This window comes from Malaya genurostris, chromosome 2, assembly GCF_030247185.1.
Source record: "Malaya genurostris strain Urasoe2022 chromosome 2, Malgen_1.1, whole genome shotgun sequence".
NCBI lineage: Eukaryota > Metazoa > Arthropoda > Insecta > Diptera > Culicidae > Malaya > Malaya genurostris.
Window position 1 is genome coordinate 45,522,862 of NC_080571.1, and position 19,418 is coordinate 45,542,279.

At 40.0% G+C, this 19,418-nt stretch overlaps 4 protein-coding genes across 5 annotated transcripts in view; 2 read left to right on the forward strand and 2 right to left on the reverse strand.

The window, feature by feature from the left end:
- LOC131429878 (exocyst complex component 8) overlaps positions 1–254 on the forward strand; it is a 36,088-nt gene extending 35,834 nt beyond the window's left edge. For both annotated transcript variants that reach the window (XM_058594315.1, XM_058594316.1), the window contains exon 7: positions 12–254. In XM_058594315.1, the coding sequence (XP_058450298.1) occupies positions 12–188 (177 nt within the window). In that variant the 3' untranslated portion in view covers positions 189–254. The remainder of the gene's footprint in view (positions 1–11) is intronic.
- Positions 203–7,780, reverse strand: LOC131428606 (uncharacterized). The gene is made up of 4 exons (XM_058592652.1): positions 7,736–7,780; positions 6,784–7,672; positions 6,579–6,727; positions 203–562 (listed from the first exon to the last, which is right to left on the reverse strand). Exons 1-4 carry the CDS (start codon positions 7,766–7,768, stop codon positions 251–253), a joined length of 1,383 nt encoding a protein of 460 aa, XP_058448635.1. The 5' UTR covers positions 7,769–7,780; the 3' UTR covers positions 203–250.
- Positions 7,781–12,248: 4,468 nt separating this feature from the next.
- On the forward strand, positions 12,249–14,274 carry LOC131431609 (N-sulphoglucosamine sulphohydrolase). Its single transcript, XM_058597428.1, has 2 exons — positions 12,249–12,508; positions 12,570–14,274. Exons 1-2 carry the CDS (start codon positions 12,424–12,426, stop codon positions 14,030–14,032), a joined length of 1,548 nt encoding a protein of 515 aa, XP_058453411.1. The 5' UTR covers positions 12,249–12,423; the 3' UTR covers positions 14,033–14,274.
- Positions 14,208–15,080, reverse strand: LOC131431610 (specificity protein transcription factor 3-like). The gene has a single exon (XM_058597429.1). The coding sequence runs from the start codon at positions 15,078–15,080 to the stop codon at positions 14,340–14,342; it is 741 nt and encodes a 246-aa protein (XP_058453412.1). The 3' UTR covers positions 14,208–14,339.
- Positions 15,081–19,418: the final 4,338 nt, after the last annotated feature.

Consider the following 19,418-nt stretch of genomic DNA (forward strand, 5'->3'; position numbering starts at 1 on the left):
TTTTTCTGCAGCTCAACTTTGTCTCCAAAAACAAAACTTACATGAGTGAGGTTCTTCTTCCGATTGCGATAAATCAGTTTAAGAAAAATTCAGGCAAAACACCGGACATCCTGGTGGAGCTTCAGTTGCAACTTCGAGGGCCACCCAAACCAAAGCCTCGTAGCGTTTACAAAACGGATGTTATCTAAAATAACTGTCAGCATTTGTCAACACGATTAACAGAAAATATACTTATTTATTCCTCTTAATATTAATCATCACCGAAGGTAATTTTTTTACCCCGAAACTCCTTGATACCCTTCTCCTTTTGTTTGGCTGCCCAAGATGGATGAAGATCTGCCGAAGGCAATGGTTCTGAGGCTTTTGGTGCCGTGTTCAATCTGGTATCCGCCGACCCGCTAGAGTCAAATGTAATACGCTTTCCGGCAAAGGGTTTAATTCCTTTCTGTGCCTGTTTCGCTGCCCACGAAGGATGTAAACTCTCTTTGGAGGCTGACGTTTTTTCGATTTGATCTTGAGTTTCGGAATCAAACTTGATCTTCTTTCCCGCAAAAGGTTGAAGAGGTCATTCAGTAAAAACCATTCAAGCGAAGAGGTTGTGTTTCGATTGTACTGGCTCGTGAGTTAACGGCTGCTACCGAGACAATTCTAAGCTTCAGGTAGTTAAACTGCCCATAGCAAACGCAATATTCGGGGCGTTTCCCGACTGGAAAGCTAGCAACGAAGGCCATCCCGTTCATACGCACAGAGGTGTAGAGACACAGAGGTGCGAGAGCATAGAAGTGACGAGTCACAGAGGTGCCATCGCATAAAGGTGCGAAGACGAAGGGGTGCAAAGGCACAGAGGTGCTAAAGCAACCCAGTGCTGATCTACCAGGTACCAGAATTTGTACGCTGCGTAGGATCAAAAGAGACGGCATATATCGCGAGGTGCTACACTGCAAGCATCGCATTTGATCGCCACCAAGAGCAAAAGCACTGTACCTGGGGTCAGGTACAGCAAGTGCAGTGGTGTTCACAACGACGGCAGAGCAACTGAGATAGCAGTAAACGACAGAAGACTGCCAATTGGAAACAGCAAAAGACTGCCAATTGGAAATCGTTGGAAGAGCTTCACGTCGTTCTTCACGATAAAGGAACAGAGACATCAGCTACAAGGTAGATTTAATTTAATTTATTTTTTATTTCTTATATCTGAAATTTTACTAAACATAAGTTTTTATTTTGGTATTATTAATTTACAAAAAAAATTTAATGTAATGGATGATCTCATGGAAGATCATCCGAATCCGATTCCGGATACTAGTAAAAGTTTAAATACTCCGAGGGCTAAACATTATCCACAGGGTACCACTGGGCCATGGATAGTCTATCTTCGAAAAAAAGAAAAGATTTTAAACTTGATGCAAATTACAAAGGATTTGACATCACATTTCTCTGAAGTTAAAGAAATCTGTAAGGTTAATAGAGATAAAATTCGAGTTGTAGTTAACGACTTGAAACAGGCAAACGATATTGTAACCTGTAAATTATTTGCTATTGAATATCGAGTTTACATTCCATCGAAGGAGGTAGAAATTGACGGTGTTGTGACTGAAGCAAGTCTGACAGCAGATGATTTACTTAAAAATGGAGTTGGCCGTTTTAAAAACTCCATGCTTGAGGGAGTTAAGATACTCGAGTGCAAACAATTGTACTCAGCATCTATTGTCGATGGAAAAAAGTCTTATCGTCCCTCAGATTCGTTTCGCGTAACATTTGCCGGATCTGCATTGCCTAGCCATGTCTATATCGATAAAATTCGTCTTCCTGTTCGGCTTTTCGTACCGCATGTTATGAATTGCACGAACTGTAAAAAATTCGGACATACAGCTACTTACTGTAGTAATAAGTCCAAATGTATCAAATGTCAAGGGCCTCATAAGGATAATCTTTGCGATAAAGATGTTGAAAAATGTGTTTATTGTGGGGAAAGCCCTCATGATGATCTTTCAGTGTGCGCTGCATTTAAGCTGCGTAAAGACAAAATGAAGCTTTCTTTAAAAGCACGGTCTAAGCGCACATATGCAGAAATGCTCAAAACGGTCATACATGTCTCCCCTTTGGAAACCGAAAACGGTTTTTCAAATCTTGCGGAGCCAGAGGAATCTGACTCTGACGGAAATAGTGAAGATACCTCGTTTGTCACTCCTCAAGGGTCTGTTAAGAGGAGATTAACAAACCACAAAATACCAAAAAAGACACCTAAAATTATACCTTCAAAAAAAGATCCCCGTGTTAAAGCTAAAAAGCCAAATTTAAAACCAAAAACTGTGCCTCCTGGTTTGTCAAATTCACAAACCAATCCAGGAACTAGCTCAAGAAAAGACAATAATCCAGTGGGCTCCATTTCACATTCACCAACAGGATTACTGAAATTTTCGGAAATTGTAGAATGGATTTTCGCTGCATTCAATATTTCTGAACCTCTAAAGACCATCATAACAGCATTCCTTCCAATAGCTAGAACTTTTTTGAAACAGTTATCAGCTCAATGGCCAGCTCTTACAGGTTTTGTATCATTTGATGGATAATTTATCATCCGCCGCAAATGATTCAATCACTGTCCTGCAGTGGAATTGTCGAAGCATCATGCCAAAACTTGATTCATTTAAAGTTTTGTTGCATAGTCAAAAATGTGATGTATTTGCTTTGTGCGAAACATGGCTTACATCAAACATAGCCTTAAATTTTAATGACTTTAACATTATACGTCTCGACAGAGACTCCCCGTATGGTGGAGTGCTTTTAGGAATTAAGAAATGTTATTCCTTTTATAGATTAAACATTCCTTCGACTTCTAGTATAGAAGTTGTTGCTTGTCAAATAAACATTAAAGGAAAGGACATTTGCATTGCTTCGGTATATATTCCTCCAAGAGCTCAAGTTGGACAACGACAGCTTAATGAAATTGTCGAAGCCCTTCCTGCTCCACGTTTGATTTTAGGAGATTTCAATTCGCACGGAATGATGTGGGGTTCCGTTTACAATGATAGCAGATCATCTCTAATATATAATATTTGCGACAATTTTAGCATGACGGTACTAAATATGGGTAGCATGACACGGATCCCAAGACCTCCTGCACGTCCAAGTGCATTAGATTTATCTCTTTGTTCGACTTCAATTCGACTAGATTGCACCTGGAAAGTATTTCCTGATTTACATGGTAGCGATCATTTACCAATCATCATCTCAATTAGCAGTAACAAAGGCATTGCTAATTCAGTTAATATTCCATATGATTTGACAAAAAATATTGACTGGATTAAATACCAAAGTAATATTTCAAGTGTCTTAACTTCAATGGAAGAGCTTCCCCCACTTGAAGAATATGACTTCCTCGTTTGTTCGATTCTGGAGGCCGCAGAACAAGCCCAAACCAAACGATTTCTTGGTCCATCGTCTAACAGAAGACCTCCAAATCCTTGGTGGGACAAAGAGTGCTCAGATGCTAAACACGCGAAACAAAATGCTTTCAAGACGTTTTTAAAACGAGGAGGAGGAACTCCTCAGAATTTTGAAAAATTCTTGGTTTTAGAAACCAAGTACAAGAACATACTTCGGGTTAAGAAATGCAGCTATTGGAGACATTTTGTGGAAGGTTTGTCAAGAGAAACCTCAATGAGCACTCTTTGGAATACGGCCAGACGAATGAGGAATCGTAACGTAGGAAATGAGAGTGAGGAGTACTCGAATCGATGGATATTTGATTTTGCGAGGAAAGTTTGTCCAGATTCCGTTCCTACGCATAGCATTGTTAGGGAGTCTTCTTCAAATGATGATTCCATTGATAGCCCCTTTTCAATGATGGAATTTTCCATAGCACTCATGTCTTGTAACAATAACGCTCCTGGATTGGACAGAATTAAATTCAACTTGGTGAAGAATCTGCCCGACCTCGCAAAAAGACGTTTGTTGGAATTGTTCAACAAGTTTCTTGAGCAAAATATTGTTCCACCTGACTGGAGACAAGTGAAAGTTATCGCCATTCAAAAGCCGGGGAAACCAGCTTCCAATCACAACTCATATAGACCCATTGCGATGTTGTCCTGCATCAGAAAATTGTTCGAAAAAATTATTCTACGACGTCTCGACACTTGGGTCGAGACGAACGGTTTGTTGTCAGATACTCAGTTTGGCTTCCGTAGAAATAAAGGGACGAATGATTGCCTTGCATTACTTTCGTCTGACATCCAAATTGCCTTCGCTCAAAAGCAACAAATGGCATCTGTATTTTTAGACATTAAAGGAGCATTTGATTCAGTTTCCATTGATGTTCTTTCAGACAAGCTCCACCAACATGGACTCCCAGCGGTTATAAATAATTATTTGCACAACCTTTTGTCAGAGAAACGCATGCATTTTTCACATGGCGATTTGGCAACAATCAGAATTAGCTACATGGGTCTCCCGCAAGGCTCATGCCTCAGTCCGCTCCTCTATAATTTTTACGTGAATGACATTGACAGCTGTCTAGTAACCCCATGTACACTAAGACAATTGGCAGATGATGGCGTGGTTTCAGTTACTGGATCCAAAGCTATTGATCTGCAAAAACCATTGCAAGATACCTTAGATAAATTGTCCGTTTGGGCTGTTCATCTTGGTATCGAATTCTCTGCGGAGAAAACAGAGCTGGTCGTCTTTTCAAAAAAGCATGATCCCGCGCAACTTCAGCTTCATATGATGGGAAGAATAATCGAACAGGTTTTGACTTTCAAATACCTCGGGGTGTGGTTTGATTCCAAATGCACGTGGGGAGGACACATTAGGTATCTGATAACGAAATGCCAACAAAGAGTAAATTTTCTTCGAACAATAACAGGGTCTTGGTGGGGTGCTCATCCGCAAGATCTAATAAAATTGTATCAGACAACGATACTTTCAGTGATGGAATATGGATGCGTTTGTTTTCGTTCCGCTGCAAATTCTCATATTATCAAACTTGAGCGAATTCAGTACCGCTGTTTGCGAATTGCTTTAGGCTGCATGCATTCGACACATACAATGAGTCTTGAAGTTCTGGCGGGAGTTCTTCCATTAAAAGATCGATTTTGGGAGCTTTCATCACGCCTGCTAATAAGATGTGATGTGCTGAATCCCATGGTAATTAATAATTTCGAACGACTAGTCGAGCTTCGATCTCAAACAAAATTCATGACAGTATATTTTAACCATATGTCACAGGAAATCAACCCTTCAAGATATATTCCTATCCGTGTCAGCCTCCTAAATGTACCTGACTCAACTTTATTTTTCGACACATCCATGCAGCGCGAAGTGCGTGGAATCCCGGACCACCTACGCTCTATGGAAATCCCAAAAATATTTTCAAGTAAGTTCAGGCATATTAACTCTGAGAAAATGTTTTACACGGACGGATCGCGAATGGAAGAAGCGACAGGGTTTGGTATGTTCAACAATAATGTTTCGGCCTCATTCAAGCTTCAAGAACCTGCATCTGTTTATATAGCAGAGTTAGCAGCAGTTCATTATAGCTTGAATGTAATCGTCACATTATCTCCAAACCATTATTTCCTCTTCACAGATAGTCTGAGTGCAATTGAAGCCATTCGCTCAAACGCTGCTGGCAAAAATGAACCGTTTTTCTTGGGTAAAATAAAACAGTGTCTGAACGACATATTGAATAATAATTATCTAATCACAATAGTTTGGGTTCCGGCTCATTGCTCCATTCCAGGCAATGAAAGAGCCGATATTTTAGCCAAACGTGGTGCTATTGAGGGTGAAATTTATGAGAGACCGATTGCTTTCAACGAATTCTATAGCGCGTCTCGCCAAAGAACACTTGCCAGCTGGCAAGCTTCTTGGGATAAAGATGATCTGGGTCGGTGGATGCACTCAATTATTCCTAAAATATCGACAAAGGCATGGTTCAGGGGACTGGATGTGAGTAGAGATTTCATTCGTGTGATGTCCAGACTCATGTCCAATCACTACACGTTAGATGCACATCTCCTTCGAATTGGACTTTCCGAGACTAATCATTGTGCTTGCGGCGAAGGTTACCGCGATATTGACCATGTTGTTTGGACATGCGTGGAGTTTCGTGATGTCAGATCTCAACTAATAAATTCCTTGCGTACCCAAGGTAGACTATCCAATGTCCCAGTTCGCGACATTCTTGCTTGTCGTGACCTTCCATACATGAAACTTCTTTATCATTTCATTAAATCCATTGGAGTTCCAATTTAAATTTTATTTTATGTTAAACTGTTTTCTCTTCCATGAGTTCAACCAATAGCCAACTATAGGATATTGAATATAAGTGGTGAACTGATACAAACAATCCTGAAATAGTTATAAGATCATGTACAAAATAAATGTATTTTATTTAATGTAATTTAAAATAGCAACTCGCTTGATAAAAACAGTGTTTAGATTAACTAATGAGTACCAACATACTAATATGATATTCGAAATGTATTAGGTTTAAACTACTATGTATTGTGGATGCCACGGCGAAGAAAAACTTATGTATATTGCCTATGAAATAAACGTATTTATGAAAAAAAAAAAAAAGGTTGAAGAGTTTTTTGCTTTTGTTTTGCAGCCCACGATGGATGTAAATCCATGCCTTGTCGTTGATTGTGAGGTTGTCCAATGCTTGTATTTTCTGCAGTTTCATCAAAACGCTTTCGCGATCCTTCAAATTGCCTGATACCTATGATTGAATAATTGATTTAGAAGTCCAATACAATTTACTGACTGAAATCTTACCCTTCTGCGACTGCTTGGCTTTCCAAGAGGGATGCAAATCGTCGACTTTACCAACAAATGGTCGCTTCGATTCATCGTCTATTCTGTTGCCTAAAATGTCTTTTCGTTTGTTTGCTCGTTTCCAACTAAATTCCTGCTCCTCTTTTTCCAGCCGTTTCTGGTCCACTACGGGGGCTGTTGCCACATAACTATGACCCGTACTAGTCACGAAAAAACTATCTTGGATTTGCATGCAATTTTCTTCATCGGTTGGCTCTTTTGGCGTTTTAACCTTTTTCTTCTTTTCTCGGGTTTTCATTTGTTTCTGATCAGTGTTATACTCTGCGGTTCCAACTTTACCCGGAGTTATTCTTACAAAGCTTCCAGTGGCTTCTGTATCGGATGCTTCGGAGTCCGGCTCAATTGTATCATCATTTTTGGTCTCACAGAATCCTTGATCTTCCGAATCTTGCTCAGTAGTTTTAATTTTGATTTTAGAATCTTTCTTTTTTTTGACTTTACTTTTCGATCCCTTACCCGCCCCGGGATCTTTCAAGTACTTATCCAGTACGTCCATTTTATCTTTCAACGCAAACCGTCTGATCAGTGCTCTCGTTTCCGGCTGTAACTTTTTGTTCCCATGAAATCTCATCAGAGCTCGTTCTGCCACATTCGACGTTGTGGTGCCACCGGCTTTGTTAGGTTGGAATCTAATAATTGCTTTCGCCAACTCAGAAGCCGTTTGCGCTTTGATATGAACGATGAGCGGTTCCAAGGAGACCAACTTTTTCGAAGCCCGAGTGTTTTCTGAGTTTGACTCATGTTTTGTTTTCCAAAATTTAATATCACGTACCAGTTTGTGAATAATGTTTTCACGAGCAATTTTTACGTGGTTTCGGAAAATTTGAAGCTATTGATAGAGGATCAATCGGTTAGTTTAATCAACAGAATTTTACGGAAAGAAATAACAAACCTCTCGATTCAATTTGTCGGCATCCACATCCATTTCTACGGTATCTCAATATTAAATAAATAAATAAAGATTCGCTTGTGATAACAGCGATGCCAGGTGCAAATCTGAAAATAACTGAGCGTGTTTATTTGGCTCTACAAAAAGTTATTAACAGAACCGTGTTAGCGAGCTTCAAAATTTAAGCTGAATATTTGTAAAATAATCGAATTCACAAAAGTCTGTGAAAAACCTACTAACGAAAGAATGGCTCAATGGCTTCTTCAAAAAAACTGAAGATTTATAGATGAAATAGCAGCATACCTGGCATCTCTGTCGGCAAACAACACACGTGATTTTTATTTTGACATTTTGTACACGCTTAACCTAACCAACCATTCTAATGCACTGAGAAAAATGTGTAGTTCCTATCTTTACATTTTCCATGCAGGCTACCGAATGTATTTTGATCAGTAAGAGGAGCGAATCACTCACGCACAGTGCTTTCATCATTCATTCATCAATGCGAGGAACGAACAAAAAAAGCGTTCAGCGCAGCTATAGCACTCATACCAACAGACTGAGTTACCGGCTTCGATGCTGAAAATATACACGAGCAAACAGAGTGGAGAACGAACCATTCCATACGAGTTCCATACATACTTGCCGACGAGCGTGCTCTATTACGTTTAATAGTATTGAACCTTCCTGAAAAACAGTATTAAGTATTCTCTTTTCTCTCAAATATAGGCAACTCGTTCAAACAATTCCTCGGTAGTAAAAGTGATTCAAGCACACTATCGTTGGTGAACCATTCATCATCAAAGAGTACTGTTGAATTTGAATGTAAAAATAATTTAAATCATTAATGTATTCAAGCATAAAAAAAATAAATTTAGAAGGTTTCACGCTGCTGTAGATTTTCCACATCATTTTTTACTACCAGTAGCTATGATTAATGTTCATGTTTATGAGATCTTAACTGCAAGCAATGGCCAAACAGAGTGAAGAAGAAGAAGTAAGCTTCATCTGTGCTTAACGATTTCACTGCTCACTCGTTGGGCTAGTAACCACATGAAGAGATTCATGTATGTACAGCCGACGATGAAGAACCAACAATACTCTCTCGTTGCTTCGCTCACTAATGTAAAAAAGAATGAGCAACAAGTAATACTTCTATTCGCTTACCTTCCAAGTACAGAAGAGCTTTGATTCACTAATACATACCAATGTGAACCAACTCCGTCTGCTTAGAAGTGTCTGACGAATGGTTCAGTTGCTGGTGCATTCATGAACCATGAAGCGAATGAATGATGCTTACTTTTATTCAGTTCATTCATTTTCCAAGCACTGCTCACGCATTTTCGTTTCATTCCAGCAATGTACGTATTGAAGCATTTTTTTCAGTTCTATCACATGATACATATGTGCATATTGCACAGTTCACACCAAATCGAACTGCAGAGTATGAAAGTGTGCTGAATCAAAAGTGTGATCATGACTGCAACTGCTCTGTACTGACTGAACTCTGACGTCTATAAACGACAACAATATCATATGGTTCTGTTTTTTCTGTTCGTTGTCAAATTCGTAAGCAGGGTTACTGGTTAAGCTCCATAGTAAAACTATTTTCTTCGTTGATTTTCTCAACTTTCGGCAATCATGTTGATGCAAAAAAGAGTGTGGTTAAGAAACTGTGTCAAAAGTCCCCATAGCTGAACTCAAAACAATCTGCAAAATAAGACGCACTTCTTACATAAGAAACGGGTAATATCTATTTCAAAGATAACTAGATGATGACATTTCAAATTTGTACGAAGATTTCATCATTACTGCCTTAAACGTTCATTGAAATTAACATTACTTGGTAATAATGACATTACTAATCCTCGCATAAGGTTACCTTTTACTCATTTATACGCGGCTTGCAGATTTCCCTCTAAACGACGGGCCCGTACCCAGGGTTTCGTTACGGGAGGTGCCCTTAGATTAAAAAAAAATGTTACTGAAGAATACTTATGTACCGACGTTTTTAACAGACTCTAAAATTTCCCACTGAAACAGTCATGTGTTCAAATAAAATTTGTGACCGAGAGAAGCAAATTGTATTACATTTATTTACATGTCTAAGACCTTCTTAATATTTATATAGCACATCAATCCACAAGACTTGTGATGGTCATACAAACTTACTTGGCTATACTGGTTTCGATTTCAGATTCCGGAAGTTACGGTTTAAAATATCAAAACGAAATTCATATCGATTTCTTAGAGATGACCTGAGGTTTGAGAGCAGATAATAACTAGTAGGAGGAGCCAAATCAGGTAAACAAGGGTGGTGCCCATGTAATAATAACCTAAACCGTTGAGTTTTACCATGGTAGCGATGCTAATGCGCTTGATGTGAGGCCATTTAACAGCGATTTTGGTCTTCAATCGCTTCATCAACGCACGATAATACTGTTTTTTTTCTGATTTGAGGTAGTCCTCCAAAAGTATACTATACCGATCCCAGAAAACCGATATTATGATCTTTCTGTCCCATTGAGAAGGGCGTACTGACTTCAGTTTATTGTCGGGTAATCATTCTGTTCTCTGACGTTTCAGCCAAATATGTACTCGAAGTGCACTTGCGTTTGTTTTCCTAGCCCCAAATAAGTATGTGCGGGATCCAGCGGCAGAATATCATTCTCAATTTCAGAATCTTTCGTAACTAAGGCATGCTCGGCCACTTTCTCTTTCCGATCGTCCAGTACAATTTTATGTATTGTTATTATTGTCATTTATTTAACCCCGGTTTCATCCTCTATTTTTTGTGGTTTTGACTCTTCTGCTTCCTATGACCTGCCGATGCGTGCTTTATCGGCAGTGGAGTTTTGACCATCGCGTAACTCTCAAAACCTCTATCTCACGGTGTAATCTATAGAATCAACAGCCCCATAATATTTCACAAACTTGTTTTGCCATATTCCTTCAAAATTAGATACAAGTTTTCGTATCGATAAGATATGTCATCGTGCTAATTTTGATCAGTGTATTCCATGTCGTTGTAGGATCATTTCAAATCATTTCACAATTTTGACATTTCCAGTAGATTCTCAAATCAGTGACACTTCTATATGTTAAAATTGGGATTACAAAACTCTTGTAACACTTTTTAACACCTATAACTTACAAAAAGTATCACCTATAACGCTTCGTAATGCACAAAAGAGTAGCGGATGTAACGCATTGTAACGCTTTTAACTTTTCTTAATGCCTCTAACTTGCAATGAGTAACACATGTAACCAAGGATGGCTTTTATCGTATCAAAGAACGCTCACTAGCAACTCTTCACACGATTGAATCAGTGCCATCAAAGAGAGACGGATATCATCGCAGCAACAAAAAACCGGAATGGTTCATTTAACCTAGAATAGACACCAGTGCGGAATTTCTCTCGATGACCTGTCTGAGAATCAAAGGTTAGCTCGCTGCTGTGGGGATTCTCTCTGAAGCAACGTAGATTCGTACGTTTTGTTCTTCGACGATTACCTTGGAATAATCCACATCAACTGCCGAGCTATGAAAGTCGCGGATTGCTGATTGGTCTTGACACACTACAAGTACGACGAGAGCTGTCGCGTGCTTTGATGATAGCTGATATTTTGAGTGATAGGATTGACTGCCCCGCTTTGCTCCGTGAGGTTAATATTAATGTTCGTCCCCGTGCTCTCCGTAACAACGCCTTTCTTCGACTACCTCTACGTCGCACCAACTATGGAACAAACTTCGTAAAGTCTGTAACTGACAAAAATGTAACGCATATGACTTATAAAAAAGTAACATATGTAACACACCGTAGCGCCTATAACTTACAAAAAGTAACGCATCTTAATTCGTTTACTGCAAGAATCTAACCCTTAAAACGGTTTTTAACATTCGTAATTTCCACAAAGTAACTCATATGATTTGTAACTCTCAATTTAAGAAAACATCGTATGCAACGCTTTCTTGCTTCTTTAACTTAACGTAACGCTTCCCATCTCACAATAATGTCGAGCTAAAAGCTTCTTCAAATGGAACATTTTTACATATTAGGGACGGGTATAGCGTGATGGGTTAGTCGATGCCTTTCACGTAACCCGCCTGGGTTGTATTCCCAACCCCGCAGTTTCTAGCGGAACGAAAAACTTTTTTTTAAACCTAATCCCCACGCATTGCATCGTTAACTCAAGATTCTACTAGAAGTAACCGAACTGACTGCCAAACGATTACCGGTTAAAAATTCGTTAAAAAAAAAACGAGATCTGCAAAATTTCTCATGGGTGCTTGGCTTTTTGCAGACATGGAAAATATTTTGTTACTTTGGAAAAATGAAATTATTTTTGGATTTCGGTTTTTTTCCAAAAATTATAATTCATATCTTAAACTACTGAGTTAAATCGTAGCTTGCAATAAGCTAAACGCACTAAGCTTATTGAATAGTAAAATTTTGACCAGCGTTAACTCATATATTTACAGTGTGAATGATCCATTTTCGAAAAAAGCCTTTACGTTTTATGCCGATTATGTTATGATTGTGATTTGCGGCATGTTTTGTTTTCGTTTCTTGCATTACGTCCATTCCCAGTAATGATTCGGCAATAATTAATAGAGTGCGTGAAAGTCACGAGAGTCGCCCAAAAGTGAAAGTCACTAAAATCAAGCATTGCTTTCATTCGCTAAGAAAATGTGTCGGCTTGCAGCTGTGCAAGTCTGTTTCCTTGCGCTGATTGGTTTAAGTTCGGCGCATAAAAACGTACTTTTTTTACTGGGTAAGTTTTTGCGGATTTGTTGAATAATTACTGAATCGTAATAACAACTGGTATCCGGCAGCGGACGATGGAGGATTCGAAATGGGAGCCTACCGGAATCGCATCGTCCAGACGGCGGCTTTGGATGCGTTGGCGAAGGAAAGTTTAATTTTCAACAACGCCTACGCATCGGTGAGTAGCTGCTCGCCTTCGAGAGCTTCCATCCTAACTGGAATGCCGGAACATCAGAATGGAATGTACGGCCTGCACAATGGAGTTCACAATTTCGATGCACTGAAGGATGCCAAAAGTATTTCCGGTATTCTCAGCACAGCAGGAGTACACACCGGATTGATCGGGAAGAAACATGTTGGACCGGGCGATGTTTTTAAGTTTGATTACGAACAAACCGAGGAACAGCATTCGATCAATCAAGTGGGACGGAATATTACAAATATAAAGTTGCTCACCAGGGAATTTCTTCTCGAAAGTAAGAAAATGGATAAGCCGTTCTTTTTAATGGTTTCGTTCCACGATCCACATCGGTGTGGACACATTACTCCTCAGTATGGACCTTTCTGTGAGCGCTGGGGATCCGGAGAGGAAGGCATGGGTTTGATTCCAGATTGGCATCCAATCTACTACGTTTGGGATGAACTGCAACTGCCATACTACATTCCGGACACGGAACCTGCTCGACGGGATGTTGCTGCCCAGTACACAACTATTTCTCGTCTAGACCAAGGTGTCGGATTGGTTTTGCAGGAACTGAAAGATGCCGGTTTTGACCAAGACACTCTGGTTGTTTATACTTCGGACAATGGTCCTCCCTTGCCAGCAGCCAGAACTAATCTGTATGACCCGGGAATGGCGGAGCCAATGTTCATACGATCTCCGGACCCGAATAGCCGCAAGAACCAGGTGACCTATTCTATGACTAGCCACCTCGACTTGGTTCCTACATTTTTGGAATGGTATAACATTTCCTATCCGGAACCTGATCCAAGCGAAAGCAATCGCATCGATAAAATATCGGAAAAATCAACCCTGACTGGAAAATCGCTTCTACCTCTGCTGTATGCGGAACCTCCGGCCGATCCGGATCAGGCCGTCTTCGCATCGCAATCCTTCCACGAGATCACCATGGCCTATCCGATGAGAGCAATCCGCACCAAGCGCTTCAAACTGATCCACAATCTTAACCATCAGCTTCCGTTTCCCATCGACCAGGACTTTTATGTGTCCCCGACCTTCCAGGACATGCTGAACCGTTCTCTCGCCAAGCAGGATCTTCGTTGGTACAAAACGCTTACCGAATACTACAACCGGCCCGAGTGGGAGCTGTTCGATTTGAAACTGGATCCCACCGAGCGAAGAAATCTTGCCGGAAAAGTGGTTACCAAGGAGATATTTGAAAAGCTGAGGGCTAGACTACAGAAATGGCAAACCGCTACGAATGACCCGTTCCGTTGCTTGCCGGGTGGTGTGCTGCTGGATACCGGCGAGTATCTCAACAATGCAACCTGTTTAACGCTGGGACAGTGATGGCAGATGAATTAATGTTTTTATTTTTGTCCGAGAAAATACTCATTGTTTTATGCAATGCATGATTAGTTTTTAGGTGTTGGAATCTCTGAAAGTTTTGTTGTATTTAATATAGCTGAGTTTATTCTAGTTGTAAAAGGAATTTGATCAAAATTTTGCAATTTATTGAGTCATTTTAAGTAAACATTAAACGCCACTGTTTGGCTGTGTCGATTTTCTTTCTACTGATATATGATAAAACTTTTTGTTAATATGAAAACTAATATAACTTTTTATTGTCCGAATGTTAACACCAATCCCACAACAATCACTCCTTGACGGCATTCTTCGGTTTTCTACCGGGTCTTCCACGTGGCAAGTTGATCCACACTCCTTTGGATTTGCCGGCAGCAAACTTTCGCTCGTGCACCTTCCGATGTTTGGCCAAATGATCGGATCGTGAGAAACACTTCGGACAGAAATCGCACTTGTACGGGCGAACACCGGAATGCGACCGGAAGTGACGTGCCAGCTCGTCGGACCGCGAGAATCGCCACTTGCAACCGCTCCATTTACACTGATACGGTTTTTCGCCCACGTGCCGGCGCAGGTGAGCCTTCAGGTGCACCGGTTTGGCGTACACCTTCCGGCAGCTTTCAAATGGACAGACGTAACTCGTCGACAGTGGCTCCTGTTCCGGGGGGCTATCTTGGGCCTTTTGTTCGCCAGCATAGTTGTTAGTTTCGTTTTCACGAAGAAATGCATCACATGAGTCATCACAAAGAAACGTTCGCTCCGGAAGCCGGAAGTCTTTGTCCCAGATTTCACTAAAGTTAATGCAACTGTATTCCAGGATGAAGTTCTCCACGTTCAGTTCCAAGTCAATATTATTGGCCGGAACGATCGCCGATTTCGAATCATTGAAATCTGAACTACTTTCTTCCACAGTGTTCTCGAACAGATCACCGTCGCGTTGGAACTCATCAAACAGATCCTCGTGGAACTCGGTGTAAAACTGATAAAATCCATTGGCCAAAAAATCCTCCGTTGAATCCTCGAAACCGTCCATATCTGCTGAGACCCGGTATCGATCTTACCGCCGTCAGAATGCAACTGATCCTCGCTTCCATGACTAGACAGCTAAATAATGCCACCAGAAAGTAACGAATTCCCGGATGACCCAGACACTCGTCGCCGTCGGGTGAAATTAATATCCCGTGCGAGGGTTTGGCGGCCAACTAACTGATAAGGAACAAACGAGCGAGCGCATATGCCACACTCGAGAAGACTTTCGCTGTCTCCGAATTCAGTCACACGGCATAAAACAGAAGCCCATTCTGCGACGGCCGAAACGGTTGATCTGCTGCAGATCATCACACAGCGGAATCGAAAGCGAAACAACAGGGACACGATGCTAATGACCACTAGCAATTGATCTGGACGAAACTGTGGCTGTGCTGTTATCGTTATTGCACTTGTTTTGCCGTGTCTTCTATCCGTGACGTGGTTTGTTAGAACGGAGCTTCAAATAGAAAACAGATGGACGGATGCACGGAAAGTCCCAAAGGAGCAATCGAGTTTTTGACGTCTGTCCAGAAGCATTTAGATATGCATAATTTGGCTTGTTGCAGATGGTGTGTGATTGGGTAGCAAGATTAAAACTCATTTTAGTAATGAAATGAGGTAATAAAAATTTACTTAAGAACGTAAATCAAGTAATTTAATCTCTAAGCTTTTAGTAATTTAGTTTACCTTATATTTATACCCAATCAAACGACGGACTAGAAAATGAGAAATTTTTGATTACCGAACGAATGGTCAGCTGTTGAAAATTCAGTTAAAAAAATTACCGAATTCGTGCAGTAACTTTTCTTGAAGATGGCGGACCGATTTCCACCAAATTAGATTCAAACGAGAAAAAGTTAATGCGATATTAACCCGGCGGACACAAATAAGGGGCTGGGGTCCACTAGGAGATTGATAGTACCTATTAGCTCTCTCCGGACTGTACCAGCCTAGATGCCGTGTGGAATCCGGCGGAAAAAAATGAACCAAGAATAGATCCACTGGGTTCCTGCTTCCATGTCGTAAAAGGCGACAATTGCAGGAGTTTCTTTTTCCTTTCAGTTATCAGATATTTTCAATGTTTTACTTCTGATTACTCTATTATACTAAATCATCTCTTTATTCAACCTATCAATTTCCGTCTAGCTTCGTAGAAAAGTTTTATTAGGAATGATTTCTTCTTCCATGTTATTGATTCTCTTTCAGGATTATAAAATGAATGATAAAAATCAACCATTGCGCAAATCCGTTTATATTACAAAGTTAATAACAGAGATGACATGTATCGGTATATTGAATACATAGTAAAAAACACTTGATATTAATATTTCAAACAGTAAATTAATATTTTTCTCGGTAGCCGGCTGCCCAGATCAACTAATATAACCAATTAATAATTAATAATTAAAATAATAAAGCGGAAATAATAAAGAATCAAGACGCGTGTGAAATCTGTTGACCTTTGTTTGGTGATTTAAAATGATTTTATAATAACTGTTTAGAATATTTCAATGCAATGAATAAACTTTTTTGTCTAAATCCTATTCGCTCGTTTATTTTGTATCACGTAGTTTCTTATAAAAACGTGCTTAATCCACCTAGCAGTGAGATGATACCTTTTTTTATCAATCCGAATGTGTTTTTCTGCATGACTAAAAAAAACGCGAAAGGTAGATGCATAAACGAGTGACTGCATACTCGACAGCCGGCTGTCCGGAGTTTTGTCAATTTCGGAGATTGACTGTTTCGTGCATTATATTGCCAGCACAAAGTAACACATAAAACGATAATACTTTAAAACATTCTTGGTAGCCGGCTACCCAAAGCAATAAACACATGATAACATTATTAAAACATTTACTAACAAAGTATCCTCTCCTATGATGCATGTGGGAATGCAGAGGATTCCTCGGTTCTTAGTAGCAACATGCATCGAACTAACAATCCTTTCCCTCCCAAGTAGATCTGCATTCGGACGTGGCCGGCGTCGGTATTGATCAGCATGCATGGTTCAATACAGTTTGCATAGTGTGAAACAATGTGTTATTCCCAAACATGTTACTTCAAAAAATCATTTTGCAATCTCAATTGGTCCAGATCAATAACGGAGTAGCAACACACGGGCGGTCTCTAATGCTAATGCTAATGCTATTAACCCGACGGACACAAATACATCTCGACGGTCCGAAGCAAAGAAAAATCATATCAAGCGACTCTTGAACGCATTCATGATTTAAGCCTACACGCAGAAAAAACGAAGCATGTTCAAATGACTGTGACTTCCGGTTCCGGAGATATGGAGATACAAGTGGCGTAAACCGACAAAACGCGTTGTTTTTTAACCGCTCTTTTTTTTTCAAACAAAATGCTTGGGAATAACATGTTGTTTTATATTGTACAAACTGCATTGATCCCTACAAGTTGATCAATACCGACGCCGGCCACATCCGAATGCAGAAATCTACTTAGAAATGGAGGTACGATGCATGTTGCTACTAGTAATCGAGAAATCCTTTGAATTTCCACATGCATCATAGGAAGGGGTAGTTTGTTAGTAAATTTCCGAATAATATTATCATGTATTTATTGCTCTGGCTAGGTGGCTACCGAGAATACTCCCTAACCAAAATCATTAAATACCAAGTGGATCCTCCTCGCCGTCTAAATTATATCTACATATGCCCTAGTTAAATATGGCCGCAAAATATATCTGCCAGGATATAAACCTATGCGCGTCTTTAACTCTGCGTTCAACCCGAAAAAATACAATTCTTAATAATTGTAACACAATTCCCCGGATAATCGACGGAATTTAGTATATTCACATTGTTGATAGGACATTGTTATTATGGAAAACGTGCTTAATCCATCTAGCAGTTAGATTTATAGATCCTCATGTGTCTTTTTACATAAATATTCTTCGGTGTTTGTAGTTTCCTTGAAATGATTTTATTGACCGTCGTTTTAAATGATAGTTTCCGGAACTGAAAGTCGGATCGAAGAGAGAAATTTATATAATTCCTTTGAATCTAAACGTGAAGCAATCGATTGAGTATTCCATGAAATGTCGAAATGAGTTAGAGTTTTTGGTCATTATTTTCGGTACTTCCAGAACCGGTATTCCGGGATGACTCAAAACGGTTCGTATGGTGAATAAATTTGAGTAGTTTTGAGCCCAACTTTGAAAAGCTTTTGGGTATCTTCATCTTCTATGATGGTTTGAATTTTAAAAACTCATTCGCCTGCCCATTACCCTACAATTCTTAAATCGGAAGTCGGAAGGAAGAAAACCGAACACCGTTAAAACTGAAATAAGTTTATTTGGCCATCGACTATCAAAATCTGCAAACTCGATAAACTCGATTAATTTATGTGAAAGCGATATTTTTTCACTAATCACCCTTTCATTTTTCTATAATTGGTTAAGCAGTCTTTGAGAAAATTGAGAAGTTTGATGATAGGAAAAATCAATAGCAAATTATAGGGCTAAGATATCCTAGATTTAAATCTAAGTGTACAGGGTCCGGTACTCGAAGTGTAACCAATTAAAAAGGCCATAAATTCAGTTTGGAAAATTACTTTTACTTAATTCAAAGTACAAAATGTGTAAAAATAATACAAAATTCAGAATCAATTCACTTGTGCTCGATATGACCACCTTTTGCCTTGACTTGATGACTTGAGAGAGCGAAGGAGTTGCTTCGTTTGGCCGAATGAGACTTGCAGGTATTTTGGCCCACTCGCGGACAATAACTTTTTTCAGCGCCTCGAGACTGGTGTATCTTTTAGTTCGGACTTTGCTCTCCAAAATGGCCCAAAGAGAATAATCCATTGGATTCGCATCTGGTGAATTCGAGAGCCATTGTGTGGACGTGATGAAGTTCGGAACGTTGTTTTTCAGCCATTCTTGGTTCACTCGAGCTTTGTGAGACGGTGCCGAGTCCTGCTGAAACGTCCATGGTCTGCCACCGAAATGTTTGGCTGCCCACGGCTGTAAAGCAACCTCCAGAATACTTTCCCGATAATATGTCGCATTTACCTTGACGCCAGGCTCGATGAAAACGATTGGAGAGCGCCCATCTGCGGTTACAGCGGCCCAAACCATTATCTGTTGCGGGTGCTGCCTCCTGGTGGCCAATCGATGACTCAAATTCTCGTATGAACGGTCGGTCAAGTAAACCCTATCGTTTTGAGAGTTTACGAATTGCTCAATTGGAAAAATTTTCTCGTCAGAAAATACAATGTTCGGAAATTGACCGCTTTCGGCCAAACGAAGCAACTCCTTCGCTCTCTCAATTCATCAAGTCAAGGCAAAAGGTGGTCATATCGAGCAAAAGTGAAT